Genomic DNA, 18,387 nt, shown 5'->3' with positions numbered 1-18,387 from the left:
GGTAGTGAGAAGTGGTTAGATTCTGGATATAATTTAAAGGTACAGCCATCAGAATTTGCTGATGGGTTGGATGTGTGGTATAAAGATGGAAGTCAAGGATGCTAGGTCAGAGGGTGCTAGTATCTCTTAATATCTATTCTGCCCATCTTCCTTAGTATTAGAATTTGTAGTGATCACAAGGTTGCCCAGAAGAAAGGATTTCTCAGTCACCCTTGCAATTTGGTAGAGCCACATGAAAAGGTCAGGTCAAGGGAGTATGAACAAAAATGATATGTGCAAAACCCAGCTGTGCTCTAGAAGGTGAACGAGTATCTTCTCCCTGTTGGACACAGAGATGAGCCATCTGGAACTTGCAGGGACAGCCAAGCTAAAAATAGAAAGAAACCTGGGTCCCTGATATTTTCTCAAATTAGAACCTTTTTGCCAGATCAAACTTTTACAAGAAAGGAATAAACCTCCGTCTTGCTTAAGCCACTGTTATTTGGGATCTCAGTAAAATGCCGCTCTGCCAATAATGTGTAATAATACAGAAATCAAAAGTTTATGAGAAGAATAGGCAGATAGGCTAAATTGAAGCTCAATGTCTATTTCATTTTCCTACTACAGTGTTCTCTCATAGTGTAGATTATAGAAACATTCAAACAAAGAAAACCAAAACCCCCAAATTTTGCAGAACCTCTTGAAACCAGAGTTCTGGATTTAAACATGGAGGATTAGATGTGCTTGAACAAGACTGGAAAGCCAAAAGTGAGGTAGGCAGATGTCTTATTTTTGCTGTGTCTGCTACTTTTGCTGGCATCACAGTTTACTTTTCTTTCTTTCTTTCTTTCTCTTTCTTTCTTTCTTTCTTTCTTTCTTTCTTTTTTCTTTCTTTCTTTCTTTCTTCCTTTCTTTCTTTCTTTCTTTCTTTCTTCTTGTAGGCAGGTGTCTCATTTTTGCTACTTCTGCTACTTTTGCTGACATCACAGTTCAGATGATTTGTTTTCCTTCCTTCCTTCCTTTTTTCCTTCTTTCCTTCCTTCCTTCCTTTGCTGAAACAGCATATGTACTACTACATATTTGGCAATTTTGTGAGTATTACAAAATAAGATACAGGTCAATCTTTTTGCTGACGCTGGTTGGCACAGTTCAGAGACTGTTTTGAAGTTGCATGAGGAAAAACATGGCTCTGGTGTTTTCCTGACTGTGTCAGTGGCACTCTGGTTTTAGAAATAATGTCTTCTCTATCATGGAGAAAGCAATATGTCCCTTGGTTGTAGATTCTGTGGTGTAGCTAGCTTGGGGATTTGTTTCTGACAGTGTAACCTAAAGTTTGTTTCTTCAGCCCTCCGGGCAATTCTGCAAACTCTTTAATAAATGGTAATAAATCCTTATCTGTTAAGTACTTAGAGAAAACTATGTTTTCTTCAGCTTAAACCTTATGAAACAGACTCCAATGCCCAGAGACTTAGAAGGATTGAACTTTGCTAATTGAGATGGGAGGCTGATTTTAGGAGAAACAACAAGCATTTTATTTCTAAATTTAGTTTGAAACCCTATTAAACTTCCAAGTTTAATATTAATTAGATAGTTGGGCTGGAAATACAAAGTTTTAAGTATTCAGTGTATAAATAATACTTAGAGTTGTGAGATCTGATGAGATCACTGAGAGAATAAATATCAAGAAACAAGAGACAAGATTAATCCGCTGAGCCCTGGAGCTCTCCAAAGTTTAGAGACCGGGACCGCAGGCAGGGGGGTTGGATGAGGAAGATCCAGGCAAACATACTAAGGAGTGATCAACCAGTAAGTGGAAAACTAGATGAATGGTGTCCTAGGAGCCAAATGAAGAAATATTTTTAAAAGGAGGGGAAGGTCATCTATGTCAAATGTAAATACGTCAAGGAAATGCGTACTAAGATGGTGACTGGTTTTGCAACGCAAGGGCTAAAACTAGCTATTATTGGTACAACTTTGGCAATTAGAAATCATTTCTTAATAAACCTCATCAGTGTTCAAGTTCCAATATTCATGGAGAACAAACAAATGTCTAGCTCTAGGGTAGAATAAAAAATAAGTGTGAAAGACTGTGGAAGGATAGTTAGAAACCAAAACAACTAGTACACAGGTTACACCATTAGCATTAAATAGCAAGCACACTATTTTAGAAAGTTAAGGGGAAAAGGCAAGCAAAAGGCCATAGCCCTACTTCAGTAATGGTTTCAATTGTGCATGTTCCATTTAGATCTTATTGAGAACAGTAAACCTGATTATGTCAGTAATCTGCTTAAGAATTTCTCCTTGTTATTAAGATACATTTACACTTACTAGCAGAATGCACATAGCCCATAGTGGTTTGACCCCTACCTCCCTCTTCAGCCTCATTTCCCTGCTCCGTTCCATCACACCTTAAAAGACAAAGCCACTCAAAGCTCCTCTAAGGAGCTCTCACTTTTGCACTTCCCTCTTCTTCCACAGTAATTCACCTGCAGGAAAATTTTCCGTTTTTCGGGACTCAACTCACTTATCTCCTTCTGTAAGCCTTCTCTTGTTTTTTACCACCTTATCTCAGGGTTTAATGTTCATCTCATGTGTTAACAAATCACCCAACATCTCTATACTAGAATTACAGCACTCATCACTAAGAATTATAATCATTATCCAACTTCTGTCTCCTTCACGAGGCCAATAAACCATACGAAAGCTTGTCTTTAGGACCTAGAGTGGTACCTCCCGCAAGATATAGTAAGTGCTCAGTAACTCCCTGCTAAATGAATGAATAAACAAAGATCATTGAATGGCTTTAGAGCCTTTCTCGTACTATTAGGTTTTTACTTCTGTTACATACACCTCATGAACATCTTTAATCAGATCTGTCTAATTTTATGTTTAAAGAGATATTAAATCTAAATGAAACAGACTCTTAGAATTGAAGCAATCCCCACCAGAAAAGACGTAAACCTACTTGTTGAAGAAACAAAGGGAAAGGGCCCAAGGAATTCTCTTGCATAGAGCAGGGGATAGGTGCCCATCTCCTCTTGGCACGCCTGAGAACAGTTTCTCTAGTGTGTCTTTTCTTCAATACCTGAATTTAGAGAAAAATAAATACGTAAATAAACAAAAGCATCACAGTCTACTTCGTGTAAAACAGTAGACAGCCCATAAACCTAAGGCTTCTTTGGCGGCTCAGTGTCAGACATTTCCATGCTGAAGCTAAACCAGTTAATAAAGTCTTTCCGCATTAGAAGGGTAAGAAAGAATATATCCAGATTTTAACAATTTCAGGAAACAGAATTTCTTTTTGTATACCATTCTAACACTAACCATACTTTCATGTCAGGAAAATCATCGCTATATTCTTAGTTCTTCTTGCTTTGTCCCACATAGAGACAGAGAACACATTCTCTCTACAACCATCTCCAGATGGCACTTACCTGTTCTTTTAGTTAAAAGCTCATGCCCTCAGATCAATCAGAGGAAAAAAATGCATGTCCTTCATGCCACACTATTCTATCTGCACTGTCCAATACGGCAGCCCCTGGCCACCATAAGTCATGTATTTAAATTTAAATTAACTGGAATTTAATAACACAAGAAGCTCTATCCTTCGGTTGCACTAGCCACATGCGAAGTGCAGAGCAGCCATTAATATTGAGCTACGATATCAGACAGTGAAGATAGTGCACGTCTCTCTCATGGGAGAAAGTTGTATTGGACTTTTTAGTGATGTCCATCTCATTTCATGATGCAGCCAGGGAGATGTTTTATTTCATGAGAATTAATAAATAATTGCATTAAACATTTAGCAAAGTGCTAAGCTGTAACTTAAATTAGCTTTAGTATTAATATGGTTAACACAGATTAACTCTAATCCAGTCTCACCCTTCCATCATTTTGTGACTACTTTCACAGCAGCATTCCTTACTGTACAGGTTTTGCATTAAAAAAAAAAAAAATCTGAATGCTATAATAGAGGGATAACCAAACTGACATCAGTGCACAGAAGACATGATTAGAAATTATTTCTCCTCTCACAGAGGAGAAATAATTAAGTGTTAAGAAAGAGAGGGAGAGACAGAAAGAGCAAGAGTAAGAGTGGAGGATAGAAGAAAGGGAGAGAGGGAAAGTAACAGAGGGAAAAAAGAGAAGGGAAAGAAGAAGGGGAAGGAAAGGAGAAAGAAAAGGGAAGGAATACAAAGGATGGTAGGCTGGGCGCGTGGCTCATGCCTGTAATCCCAGCACTTTGGGAGACCGAGGCGGGTGGATCACGAAGTCAGGAGTTTGAGACCAGCCTGACCAACATGGTGAAACCCCGTCTCTACTAAAAATACAAAAATTAGCCGGGCGTGGCCTCGCGTGCCTGTAATCCCAGCTACTCAGGAGGCTGACGCAGGAGAATCGCTTGAACCCGGTAGGCGGAGGTTGCAGTGAGATGAGATCGCGCCACTGCACTCCAGCCTGGGGGACAGAGCGACAGAGCGAGACTCAGGTACGAAAATGGAAGGGGAAAGGTAAGAAAATGGAAGGGAAGGAAAAGGGTAAGAAAATAGAAGCGAAGTGAAAGGAAAGGAAACAAAATGAAAACGAAAGGGGAAAATGCCCTATTTATACTTTGTCTCTCTTTGCAATTTTTAATGAGAGTATTTTAATGAAAAAAATGCCTGAAAATATTTAATGTACTTTAAATACCTTCTTCTGATGTTCTAGCAGCACAGTAACCTCTTTCTGTGTCTGTTTCCTTTTGTCAGAAAGCCGTATGGTGAATGATCTTTTCTCATCAGACAGCACAACAGCCCTGGCTGTGTATACTGACCCATCATTTAGAACCCTGAAATCAGGATCACTTGACTGGATGAGGTCTGCAGAGCTGAAGCACTCTTCCAAATTAACTGCAAGTAAAAATTTCCAAGTTGTAGGGTAGAAACACATGAGAAGAAAAAATGTGTTAAAATAATTTATATAATCTTACAAACCATGAAGTGGAATGAAATAAGCCAATCACTTTGCATTTGACAGATATCTCAACCTATGCTTTTACATTACTTAAAGAAAGATCATTTTCTTTCTGTTAAAAATAATTATTGAGTGTATATTTCTATTGAATAAGGTGTTTTAAACCTTTATATGTTTCTAATAGACTTATGAAAATGACCTTCCAATTAAAGATGTGGGATGTTATAATCATGACAAAACTGAGCTACAAGCCTAGCCCCCCAACACACCTGAATAAACCTATAGAAGAATTTCTTTAACAATACAGTCTGAGTGTTTAAGATACACCCATGTTCAGTGAGAAGTCATGAGCCCAAGAGTGATAGGGTGTATGAGTTTGGAAAAGAGTCACGTAAGAAAACTCCGATCTTTGAATTGTTCTTCTCACTGGCACTCTTCTGTACACACTTCCCCTGCAGGCCCACAATACTCTGTGTGTTCCAAGCTTTCCAGGGCCCCACACTGAAACTCTACATGGAGTCTTTCTTCCCTAGGATTTCTGGCCTCCAGTAACAGGTAATAAAATACATATAAATATCAAAATGTTCCTTTCATCCATCCCATTCTTCACCTGTTTGTCTTAACAGAAAGCAAACTGATAAATTACTACTCAATTAAGTAACAGCTTCTCAAAGGATTCATGTGTTGTCCATGTGTTGTGTTTTCACTTTAATTTAAATTTGTCACAGGTGGAAATATTTAGCAAAAAAATAAAAATAAAAATAAACATCTTTAGGTCTGATGACACATTTATCTCATTTTCATATTTTTATCAGAATGATAACTTCTGGTCTATTTTCTGGAGGAACATCCCTTAGTAGATTAGGGGTAACTCCAAAAGGTAAAGATATTATGTAATTCTCTTTCCAGCCTATATAAACTAAATTTCTGCTTTAAAAAACTTTTAAAATTTCTCACCTCTGCCAATTATTTTGTCTGCCTCTAGTTTAGAAGGTACATTAAGTATCACCTCTTTACAGGCTTCAGCAGCAAGACTGAAGATCTGGAATTTAAAAGGTCACATTAATATAGTAGAAAATAAAGATTTAAAAAAACTATAATCATCTCCATAGATGTAAAACAAGCAACTGACAAAATCCAACACCCATTTATAATAAACCCTCAGCAAACTAGGAATGGAAAGAAACTTGCTCAATGATAAAGCTCATTTATAAAAAACAACAACTAACTTCGTATTTAAAGGAGAAAGACAATTATATCGTCTAACATCAGGAACAAGACAATGATGTCTGCTCTAACTGCTTCTTCTTTTTTTTGAGACTGAGTCTTGCTATATTGCCCAAGTTGGAGTGCAATGCTGTGATCTTGACTCACTGCACCATCCACAGCCCAGCTTCAAGCAATTCTGGAGTCTCATCCTCCCAAGTAGCTGGGATTACAGGTACCCACCACCATGTTCAGCTAATTTTTCTACTTTTAGTAGAGACGGGGTTTTACCATGCTTCTATTTAACATTATACTGGAACTTCTAGCCAGAAAAATTACACAAGATAATAAAATCAAAGGCATCCAAATTGAAAAAAAAAAAAAAAAAAAGGTAAATTTTTTCTATTCACAGATCACATAAATTTGTAGATAGAAAATTCCAGGAATTCACTAAAAAACTGCCAAAATGAATAAATGAGTCCAGCAAGGCTACAGGATACAAGATGAACACGTGACTGCATTCCTATACATTAGCAATGAAAAATCCAAAAACTAAGCAAAAAAAATGATTTGTAGAGTATCAAGCAGAATAAAATTCTTAGGAATAAATGTCATCAAAGAAGTATAATAGTAATCACTGAAAACCATGAAACATTGCTGAAGGAAATTTTTAAAGACATAGATAAATGGAGTGATGACCCATCTTCATGGATCAGAGTACATATTCCCAAAATTCATCTACAGATTTAATACAATCTCTATAAAAAAATCTCAGATAACTTTTTTGAAGAAATTGAAAATTAATATTTCTAGAAATACAAGATGCCCAAATAAAATTGAAAAAGGAAATAAATTGGAAGACATATTTACCAATTTCAAAACTTACTACAAAGCTACAGTAATCAAAACAGGGTGGTAGTGGCAATAGGATAAATGTTAGATAAATGGAATATAACTTAAATCCCAGAAACCAGGCCTTACATTTATGGTTACCTTTCCAAAAATTCAAGAGAAATAAATCGTCATCTCAACAAATGGTGTTGGGATGATTTGATATCTTCATGAAAAAAAGTAAATTTGAACCCCTACCTCACACCATACACAAAAATTAACTCAAAATGAACCTCAGACACAAATGTTTTAACTAAATTATTTAGAGGAAAACTTGAGAACAAATCTTTATGATACTGGATTAGGCAATGATTTCTTATATATAACACCAAAAACACAGTGATAAAGAAAAATTGTTAAGTAAGACTTAATCAAAATAAAAACTTCTGCTCTCCAGAAAATACCACTTAATTTATGAAAGTGAAAATACAACTCATAAAATAGAAGAAAATAGTTTCAAACTAATAAAGGTCTTGTGTCAAAAATAAATACAGAATTTCTGAAACTCAATAGGCAAAAAGTGAAAACAATCTACATGTCCATCAACTGGTAACTAGATAAACAAAATGTCATATATCCATACAATGAAATGTTATTCAGCTCTAAAACATACTTTGTTAAGTACTATGCATACTAGAACATGGATAAACCTACAAAACATACTCAGTGAAAGAACTAGATACAAAATAACACATACTATATGATTTCATTTACATAAAACGTCCAAAATAAGAAAACATACAGGAACAAAGTAAATTTCCATGGGAAGTGGTTGTAAATGGGCATGAGGCTTATTTTTAAGGTGATGAAAAAGTTCTAAAATTAGATTGTAGTAATGATTGCACATTCTTCAAATTTACTAAGATTCATGGAATTGTACACTTAAGAGTGAATTTTATGAAATGTAAATTATATCTCAATAATGCAGTTTAAAAACAAAAAGGACACACTGTCATTGATAGAAAAATGACTCCATAGTCAGTTCTACAAATTAGCAGTGAAAGGCCTTGTCAAATTTATAAATTTACAGAAGTAATTTCAGCACAATAAAATGGCATAATAACCACAAAGAAGCATTTCATTTCTGATACAATCAAATATAAAACAGATTTCTGCATGAAGTTAAAAAAAAGATTTTCACTTATGGTAACATAAATATAAATATGTGTACATACAAATATATACATTGTCAAAATTCTTCTAATTTGTTATCTAAAATTATTGTACTTCTCAAAGATTCACCTTACCCTCACTTGTTTGTTAGAATAAATGAAAATATCTCAAAAATATGGACAAATAGGGCCAACATGTAACAGTGCTGTTTAATTTAGATACAGTAAGCCAAGAAGTCATTTTCGGAAAATCATAACCAGATTGCAAACAGGGGCAATGAAGTAATAAGTCATCTGCCCTTTTAAAAAACCATATCATACATATGCTTAAGTTAATATTTTCCTTAAACATATAGTTGTAACCTTGGGATGAAAAATGGTTTCCTTCAACAAACCACTCATTGGTCGAAATATATTGTAACCATGGTCAGTATTTTAAATCCCAAATAAAAGCCATGCTCTTATATTTAGTCACATCTCTTTTCAAAATATTTAAGTTAACTGTGAAATATTTAAATTAATTCCAACATAATAAATGTTCAGTGCCCATCTAGATCTTTTAAAAAAGAACATTTTGCTATTTTTGCTCCATTTTTTAATTAAAATTTACAGATGTGACTAAAGTCTTATGCTCTATCATATTTCCAACTCTTCTCCAGGGAACAATTTCTTCTGAAGTTAGAATTTATACTTCCTCAGTAGGATTTTACACTTTTATTATATAGTGTATGCTTGTGCTTATAAAATATAAGCCGGTATTGGGTAGTATGTGTTTATATGCATCCTTTTGCAATTTGCTTTTTTCACCCAACAGTATGTTTGAGATTTTTCCAGAAATATACCACAGTTTATTTTTAGTCATTCTCCTATTGATGGTTAGTTATGTTGTTTTTCATTTCTTCTGTTACAAATGATACTATGTGAATAGCTCTGCCTGGAATGGAAATTACTGCGCCATATATGAACACCTTCAATTTCATTAGCTATTGCCAAGTTGCTCTCCAAAGTACTAATATCAATTTCTATTAATGCCCTCAGAATATTAAATCTATTTCCCATATCCTCCCTTACAAATAATTTTATGACTTTTTCCATTTTGCCAACCTAATGGCTGTTTTAATTTGTATTTTATTAATTTTTAGTGTGATTGACCAAATTTTCTTGTGTCTATTTGCCATTTATCTTCTATAAGTTGTCTGTTCTTCTTTAATCACTAATCTATTAAGTTTGTACTTTTAAATTTTCTTTTCTTGTAGGTTTATGTAGTTTGCTTTTTAACTTTTATTATGAAATCTTTTGATAAACAGAGTGCTTCAATTTTTTTTCATTTGACACATTTTTATTACAAATTTAATATATACCAGATACTCAGAAACTTCAAATAGCTTTTGTTCTTTTAAAGTAGTCACATTTATTAATAGTTCTATTTGGCTTCTGAGTCAGTTTTATTAATCATTTCTGCTGGCTGTGCTTCTGTGTATTATTTAAGAACTCCTACCCTACCCTATCTTAAACATCTGATATTTTCCTCTAAATACTATAAAGTTACCTCTAACTTTTCAAATTTTTACCCATCTGGAATGTATTCGTGCATGATTCACATTAGTCATATAATCTTACCTTTTGCCACATGAACAGCCAACTGACCCAGAATTAAGTTTTTGTTTTTTTTTTTTTTTGAGACAGAATCTTGCTCTGTCACCCAGGCTGGAGTGTAATGGCACAATCTCGGCTCATTGCAACCTCTGCTTCCTAGGTTCAAGCAATTCTCCTGCCTCAACCTCCTGAGTAGCTGGGATTACAGGCATGCGCCACCACGCCCAGGTAATTTTTGTTTTTTCAGTAGAGCCGAAGTTTCACCATGTTGTCCAGGCTGGTCTAAAACTCCTGACTTCAGGTGATCCACTCGCTTCCGCCTCCCAAAGTGCTGAGATTACAGGCGTGAACCACCACGCCCTGCCCAGAACCACCTTTCTTAACTCTTAGCTCTTCCTTTCTTAGCTCTTCCTTTCTTTCTTAACTGACGCCTTCTTTAGCTCTTTCTTTCTTAACTGACAATGCCACACCCCAGAATACACATGGTGCCACAAATACAGAATCTATTTCTGAGCTCCCTGCACTGTTTCATCAGTATATGAGTGTATCTCTACATGAATACTATATATTTTCAGTTAATATAGCTTTAAGATAAATATTGGTATTTATTAGAGTGACTCCAATCCCTATCATCTTTTTTTTAAGTAGTATATCTTTGCTCTTTTTAGACTTTGACTCTCAAAACAATTGTATGATCAGGTGATCAAGTTCTGTAAAAATTTATTTAGTTGATGAAATTCCATTTCCTTTAAATATTAATTTAAAGAGGATTTGGCATTTAGGGCTCTTGAGTCCATCCATGAAGATGATTCATTCTCAATTACTTATGAATTATGTTTGCTTTTCAATACAGCTTTGTAATTTTTGCTAGAAAAGTCTTTCACATTTTTTGTTACATTTATCTTAGATGCATTGATTTGTTGCTGTCATGAATGGGATTCTTCTTAACATATTTTTGAGTTGTCTCTTGATAAGATATAGAAATCATTTTAAAATATTAAGCTTATATCCATGAAACTTGCTTACTTTTATTAGTTCTAGTGTCTGTCAATACTAGTGTTGGATTTTCTATGTAGCAAATCCTGTAGCTTGCAAAATGAAAATTAGGTTTCTTTTCTTTTAATCCTACAAGTCTTTCATTATTGCTAATTTTTATCTGATGTGCCTGTTAGGACCTCTTGTGAAATGCTGAATAGAAATGCAATATTGACCACTGTGGATTTGTTTCTAACTTAAAGGGAATGTTTTTACCATTTTGCAATTAATTATGAGTCTTTTTTCCTTTTTCCTTATAACATTAATTCATTTTTGTTAGATATGTTTCATTACATTAATACAGTTAATTCTGTATATTCTATATTCTTAGTGTGCTATGAATTCTTTTAAAACAAAATTTTTCCACTTATTTTGAAATGATTAGTTTTTCTTTGTTAATACTTTACTAGGTTAAAATACAATAATAGGTGTTCTAATGTGAAACCATGTCTCCTTTCCTGAGATAACCCTTACATGAACATAATATATTTATATCTTATATTTATGTCTTAGAAATATATTGCTTTATTTTCAATTTATCTCAATATTTCAAAAATATGTCTGTAAGTGAGATCAGGCTACTATTTTTCAAGTTCATACAATCCTCATAAAATGAGTTAAGAAGAGTTCTGTATTTTTGTGTTCTTAGAAACAATTTATATAAAGCAGAGACTATTTGTTCCACATAATTTTGAAAGAATTAATTTACCATAAACCTGGGTCTGGTGGATCTAAAGAAGTGTGTGTGGAGCTATCTGGTTTCTAATCGATTTCTTTAATGGTTAGAGGTGTATTTAGATTTTGTATACCTCCTCAAGTCAATGTTGGTTTTGTGTATTTTGTAAGAAGTTGTCTGTTTTGATTGTATTTTCAAACTAATTGGAATTATCTATTAATATTATTATCTTACTTTTTAACATCTGTTCTCTCCAAAACTGTACTTCCTTTTCATCCCTAATATTGTTTTATCTATGCCTTTTCTATTTTGTACTTGCTCAATTACAGCAGGGTTTGTCCATACTCAAGAGATTTGGTTTAGTTGATACCCTCTATTCTTTATTTCTTTCCTTTTTAAAAAAAAGCTCTTCATAAAATATATTATAAATACCAGAGATTACATATAGCATATGTATATATTTTAATAAATAATAAAATGAACACTAGGGTACTCAGTTCAAGGTTAAGAAATGAAGCATTACTAATATTTTCAATGTTCCTAACTACAGTTCATTCATTTTCATTGCTGCATAGGATATTATTGGAAAGAATGTACAGTTAATTCATTAATACAATTTTTGAAAGGGATAATATTCAATATAGATTTCAGTTATATTATGTCTCTTGAAACTATGAAATCATTTGATACTATATTTTTGTGAGGTTTGGATGCAGTATTAAAAATTAAGTAAAAAAAGTAAAGACACTAGTGTATTAATTATGATGATGAAATAATGACCTTTAAAGATATTTTGTAATGAAAATAACTTCTGTATACAAGACTGCCCATATTTTAAATTAAAATATAATTAAGTTTAAAAATGATAATATAAAGTATTACCTACTGCAGCCTAAGCAAAATAAATTGCTTCATGGCATTTTATAGTACTAAGCAAATTGTATTAATTGCATGATAGAAAGCTTATTAGACAAATGATTCAATCCTGACCAAAAAATCTAATGCGAAAGAGAGAGCTAAGATTAAAGGTTTTATCTGCAGTTATTCCACTTTTATGCTGTTGTTTAATTTTATAGTGAACACACAAAGTAAGCTTTCTAAAATGGCATGCTACTTCAATACAGAAAGAAGAAAAAGAATGAAAATGTATGGAATGTCTTAAATGTGAAGGGGATCTTCTAGATTGAGCACAATAATTACAGAATTTTAAACTGTTCATCTCTCCTGTAGCCATAAGTCTTCTGCAAAATGGAAATATTATCTTTCACATTCTCACCACTTCAAAGGTAAATTGCCAGATTTACTGCTCTGTGTTCTCAGTACTTAGATGTAGATGAGTCTAATAAATTTGTTTCTATCCAAACTCATCGTAAGATGGAAATTCTAGCTCTCATACTTTCAATGGAAAGTATGATTAAGTACAGGTCACCACAGATACCCTATATGGAATCGGACTGCCATGGGAATTACAACAGGACCAAAATATGTGTATGAGCTTACATTTATTTATTCAGTACGTGCTTCAGTATCTAGCTGTATCTTAACAGGAACATCAATAATCTCCTTTTAATAAGGTGGCTGATAACGCATAAACCTAAATATATGTATACAAAACTTTGACTTCTTTAAGCTTGCAGTTTTAAAATAAACTAATTTTTATCTACTTCCTTTATTTACCTTAATCTTCTTCTCAAGAATGTAAAAGTCTTTAGAAATTACTATACTCCCTTTTATTTTAAAATGATGAATATATCAAATATCATCAAGAGCAAAAAAACACATAAGTCTTTCTGGTAAGGACTCACATTATTCACATTACCCCTATAAAATATGAAAATATAGGATGTCTATTTATCAACATAGGTTGCAGGCAGAGTTCATATACTCCAAGGAGGAAAGTACAGATTAGAGGGGAGTTATTTCAAATGTTTCAACTATTTTAGCTACTTTAGAAGAAGAGCTCTTTTAACAAAATGACAGATTAGCTGTGTCCAAGTACATGCCATTTATAATGTATAATAGGTAACATAATTCTTAAAGTGGGTTTGATAAAAAGAACAGTATTAACATATATTTTTTAAAGAATCTTATTATTTGTAATAGGCAGAAGACAACTGATCTCATGCATATTAGTGCTCACCATCCCTAACAATTCTGGTTACATCAAGAGGAAAAAACACTTTCTGAGGCATTCAAAAACTTACGATAGTGAGATTCCCTGATATACTTCTTTTCTAGTATCCCCCTCTTATTTTTTTCTTTGCATGTGTGATTATTAGAAGCTGTATTTACACTTCAGAGTGTGGTGGGGCACAGGGTGGGAAGGAGATACAGGAAAAGTGCAGAATGGGAAGATCCCTCAACCTGTTGGGCTGTTTACTGGGAAGACTAAAATTTAACAAGTCTGATTCTTGTTAAAGACTTGCTTTGAAAAGCTCTCTCCTTAGAACAAGTAATGTTTTAAAGATATTCATTAAAGTCTCTATAAAATGAAAAGTGTTTCCAAACTGCTATGTTATTAATATTATACTGAAAAGTTGAGAGTGGTATGAGTCAAAAGGAAGGAAATACAGGCATGAGATAGTCAAGAGAATGTTAATTTACCCATCTGGTCCAAAATAGCAAGTGTTTGTAAACTGGTCCAAAATAGCAAGTGTTTTTAAACTGGTCCAAAATAGCAAGTGTTTGTAAACTGACAACTCCAGATGAAAGAGCTTATCATTCGATGTACAATTTTCTGTTAAGTCTCCAGATAGAGCATTTAATCCGAACTCAATGGAATAATTTTTTAAAATAATCTTAAACAAGTATGTTCTAGATCAGAGCTGAAGCTTCCGCCATTTAGATTTGCGCTCGCCTTCTTCCTTGCCACAGCCCGACACCCAACCCAGGCCACACCGGGACAACTCCTGGTCTCCATGTCCTCCAGGAGCCTCCAGGGAATGCGAGAAATTCTCAGAGCAGCACCCGCAGTTTCGTTCCCCCATCCCCAATCCCTTGGTAAAGGAAACACAAAATCCCAAATGCATGCTAGTAAACTCAAAAGCTGAAAACGCTTTTAAATATATTACAAAAGAATACATTTTGCAAGCACTTCTCATTTGTAGTCATTTCATAAGCTCAGATACTTTGTTGGAATAGTTCCTGGGAAAATGAATGCGCTTATTTGCCCAATTCCTTCTCCATAAACATAACGTAAATCATAACTACCAATCTCATATTCATATCTCTCTGATTTAAAGGGAGGACAACCCTTGGACCCACTCGCCAGGGTGGAGGACCAGGAAGCAGTAAGAATCCGCAAGGCCAGATTCGACGTGGGTATTAGACCTCGCTCCCATCGGACCCCATGCGCATCCACGGGTGCTGGGAAGTCGCGGGTCCGCGGCTCCTTTCTGGGCGTGCGGAATGAAACTCTGCTGGAAGTCTGAAGCTTCGCGCGTAACCCCGCCGCCAGAGTTCCGAAAACCTCAGGTCTCCCGTGTTCTCAGAGCATTGGTCCCTAACTTCCTCTCCAGGAGGATTTCGTCCTGGTTGGCAGGTTTTCGGAGACTCGAAACCCCAGGCTGTCTTGGCCGTGCAGTCCTCCCCGAAGCCGGAACAAGTAGGACTCAACCCCACTGCATCCCTCATCTCCGCCCCACCCCGCGCCACTGTCACCCTCTACCCGCCTCCCCACCTTGGCCGCATCTCCAAAGCACACAACGACCCCAACCACCATTCTGGCCCGACCTTCCCACACCTTCGCGCCCCGGGCACGTCCCGCCCCCAGCTGGGGGTGGACCGCTTGGGTGAGTTCCTGACTACCCCTTGGAGGAGATACCGAGAAACCCGCTTCTCAGAGGCAGCCCCCACCAAGGAACCCAGGGACACGGCCCCGCTCCACTCACTAACGAACCCATCCACGTCAACTGGGACCCGAAGCGGGGGAGGGGACAGCCCCTAAATCCCATTTCAAGTTTGTGCTTTGCGCTCTCAGGGATCCTAAAAAACTGACAAACAAGCACTTGTCTTCCCTCTCCACCCAAAGGCGCCCTCCAACCACCATCACCACCAGCTTTACCACTTGAGGAGGGGCGCGAATCCCAGCCCCCTGCCCAATCTGCCAGAGCGCAGCGAAGCCTGAGCGCGACTCAGAATTCCAAAGGTCGAACGCGGTGTCTCTAAACAGAAAGCTGAGTCCAGAGTCGACCCGCAAGCACACGTTTTCTCTCCTCACCCTTGGAGGCCCGAACTTGGGGCTGGTACCAGCCTTGCTCATTGATCTGAGCCGCGGTTATCACATTTCGGCTTGCTTTGTACCCCGCCCCTCGCAGTGTCCAGGGCGGATCCACCTCCCGTTCCCATCCCGGCCCTATCCGGTGGGGTCCAGCTCACCACGAGGGTCAGCAGCAGCTGCCTGCAGACCGCTCCGCGCAGGGAGCGCTGGGGCCCAGCGGCGGCCATCGGGACTCGGGGCACGACCAGGAGAACGCGGTGGCCGGGAGGGTGACGAGAGCCAGACCAGTGACGGTGTGGGGCGCGGGAGGTGCTTTTCTCGCCGCTGCTTGTCTTTAAGTGGCTTTGGCCTCTCTCAGGCTTGCCTGCCCGGGAGCTTCTTCACTCCTGAAATCGGATTGGACCCAGAGGACGCGGAGAGGCCACTCCTTGTTATTTCTCAAGTTTTATCATCGCCGGCGCAGCTGAGGAGCTGCCTGAGCCTGCCTCTCTGCTCCCCAGCAGCCGCCGGGGCGTTCGCGCTCAGGAAAGCGGTCCCTGGCACACCCTTTGCCAGCTCTCCCACGCCCCTCGTCTGCCCCGGGGCGCTGCCGCCCCGCCCGGCCCGCAGAGAGGCCCTGGCAGCCCAGAACGTCCCAGGGCCGCCCCAACGCCAGCGCTGCGCGGTGCATCTCAATGCAGAACCCAAAGCCGCCCGCAGGGATCCCTGCCTCAACACGGGCCCTTCTGGATGCCAGGAACACCCTTGTTGGATCAGCGGATCTGCCCTTCGACGTCTGAACAAATTCTGCCAATGTTTTCAGATTCAAACAAAATACGTGTACTGTATTCTCTCCGGAGTTGACTAACATGACAAAGTACACGACAGAAGGAATTTATCCCAAATGGCATGAATAAATGGGTATCTGGCATGTCAGAAATTAAAATTAAATATAAGAAATTCTGTTCTGACCATTTTTGCGCACCCAAAATACGAATGATTACACTCACGGCTCTATTTTTTTTTTTTTTTTTTTTTTTTTTTTTGAGGCGGAATCTCACTCTGCAGCCCAGGCTGGAGTGCAATGCCGCGATCTCGCCTCACCGCAACCTCCACCTTCCAGGTTCAAGCCATTCTCCTGCCTCAGCCTCCCAAGTAGCTGGGATTACAGGCATGCGCCATCCCGCTCAGCTAATTTTTTGTGTGCTTAGTAGAAACGGGGTTTCTCCCTGCTAATCAGGCTGGTCTCGAAATCCCTACCTCAGGTGATTCGCCCGCCTCGGCCTCCTAAAGTGCTGGCATTACAGCCGTGAGTCACCGCCCCCGGCCTCAAAGCTCTATTAATTGACAGTTTGGGGGACTTATATGAGCCTTCTAAAAACGATTTTGTTCTTAGATGTAAATTATTGGTTTACTACTTACCGGTACCAAAATGAATTTTTTCAGGTGATCACAGGAATATCTACCACACAAAATCTTCTAAGACGAGGCTTACAGATTATAAATTATGCAACTACTATTTATCAAGGCCCAAAGTCTACCAAGCTTTATGTGAGGGGATGTAAGAAAGGAAATGCATAAAATCCAGTTTTTCTCAGAAACAATTCAAAGTCAGGAGGGGACGAAAGACAATCATTCCTAGCCCACTAGGCTAAACTTTTTAACAGAGATGTAGTTTGTAACACCAGGGGCACATTCTCTTATTTCTCTCGAAACTGAATTTTATGTTCCCTAAGTCCCACCTACTGGATTCAGGAGGAAATTCCTCTCAGACATGTGTTGCTACTCCTTGAAGTCCATTCAAAAGTTCCAAGGTCAGGACTTTCAGACAGTCAATTAATCATGAAAGGGTGTTATGACTTTCATTTGTCTCACTCTGGCTCAAGTCTAGTAAACTCCTTGTCATCTAAGCCATGTGTTCCCTGAAGTCTGGGGCTTCCCTGAAATTCATGAGGCTCAGCTTCAAGGGCTCAAACATTCTAAATTAAGCTTCCTAGTGCAAATCTCCCAGGCACCCATCAGGGGAGGTCTCTGTGTGGAAGAGCCCTTCTAGTCTCAGAGGAAGTTCTCCAAACTTTTCTCCACTCCAGCGTTTTCACCTCCCATCCTCCAAACCATTGTTTCCACCATGACCTCAGAGAAGGCTTCTTAAAGTCTCTTCCAGCCCCAGCCAGCCTTCAGAAACCCAAGTAGAATGGCTGTCTTGAAACTTACATGAGTCAAGGAGATGCTAGCACCAATCTGCCTCCCTCCCCACTTTGCATTCACTGTTAGATTGAAGGGTTGAGGTGTTAAGGCATTTTAAAGGAGAGGATCTAACTCAGATGAAGAAGCAAGGATAAAAGAATGCTCTGGGACTGAGAAGCTCTGGGGAGACTTGTGAGAGTGCCAAGCAGAAAGGGGGTGGTTCAGAATGGTTGGATGGAAGAACTCCTGGCTGGGAATTAGGTTAGAAAGATGGCTCATGACAAACCATGCTGAGGAACTGAATTTCATCCTGACAGAAATGGAGAACCAGCCCTTCAATGTGTGCAAAAGGTTAACAATATGTGAACTACTGTTACAGAATTGTCACTTTTGGTGAGTTCATACGAACCTGTTTGTGCTGTAATACGGCTTTCTTTAATACCTAGGGAATAAAAGACTTTCAAGTATTTTTCTTTATTCTAACTATTCTTGGTTTTTCTATGATTTCAACTTTACCTTCAGATTTATGAGGGTCTGGCCTGATTATGACTGTC

At 37.6% G+C, this 18,387-nt stretch overlaps 1 protein-coding gene across 2 annotated transcripts in view; it reads right to left on the bottom strand.

Moving 5' to 3' along the window:
- The window catches only part of DSC3 (desmocollin 3), a 50,333-nt gene extending 34,645 nt beyond the window's left edge, over window positions 1-15,688 (bottom strand). Inside the window, exons 1-4 of one of the 2 annotated variants that reach the window (XM_064379317.1) lie at window positions 15,668-15,688; window positions 5,890-5,974; window positions 4,669-4,868; window positions 2,945-3,064 (exon numbers count right to left, since the gene is read on the bottom strand). In XM_064379317.1, coding sequence (XP_064235387.1) covers window positions 2,945-2,989 — 45 coding nt within the window. In that variant the 5' untranslated portion in view covers window positions 2,990-3,064; window positions 4,669-4,868; window positions 5,890-5,974; window positions 15,668-15,688. Of the gene's footprint in view, window positions 1-2,944; window positions 3,065-4,668; window positions 4,869-5,889; window positions 5,975-15,667 lie in introns of those variants that run through there. The other variant, XM_064379316.1, reaches the window with a different exon arrangement.
- Between the last annotated feature and the right edge of the window lie 2,699 nt (window positions 15,689-18,387).

The sequence above is a fragment of the Aotus nancymaae genome, unplaced genomic scaffold, assembly GCF_030222135.1.
Source record: "Aotus nancymaae isolate 86718 unplaced genomic scaffold, 86718_ANA_hifiasm-v0.15.2.pri h1tg000020l, whole genome shotgun sequence".
NCBI classification, from domain to species: Eukaryota; Metazoa; Chordata; class Mammalia; order Primates; family Aotidae; genus Aotus; species Aotus nancymaae.
This window is presented reverse-complemented; position numbering and strand designations above follow the sequence as displayed.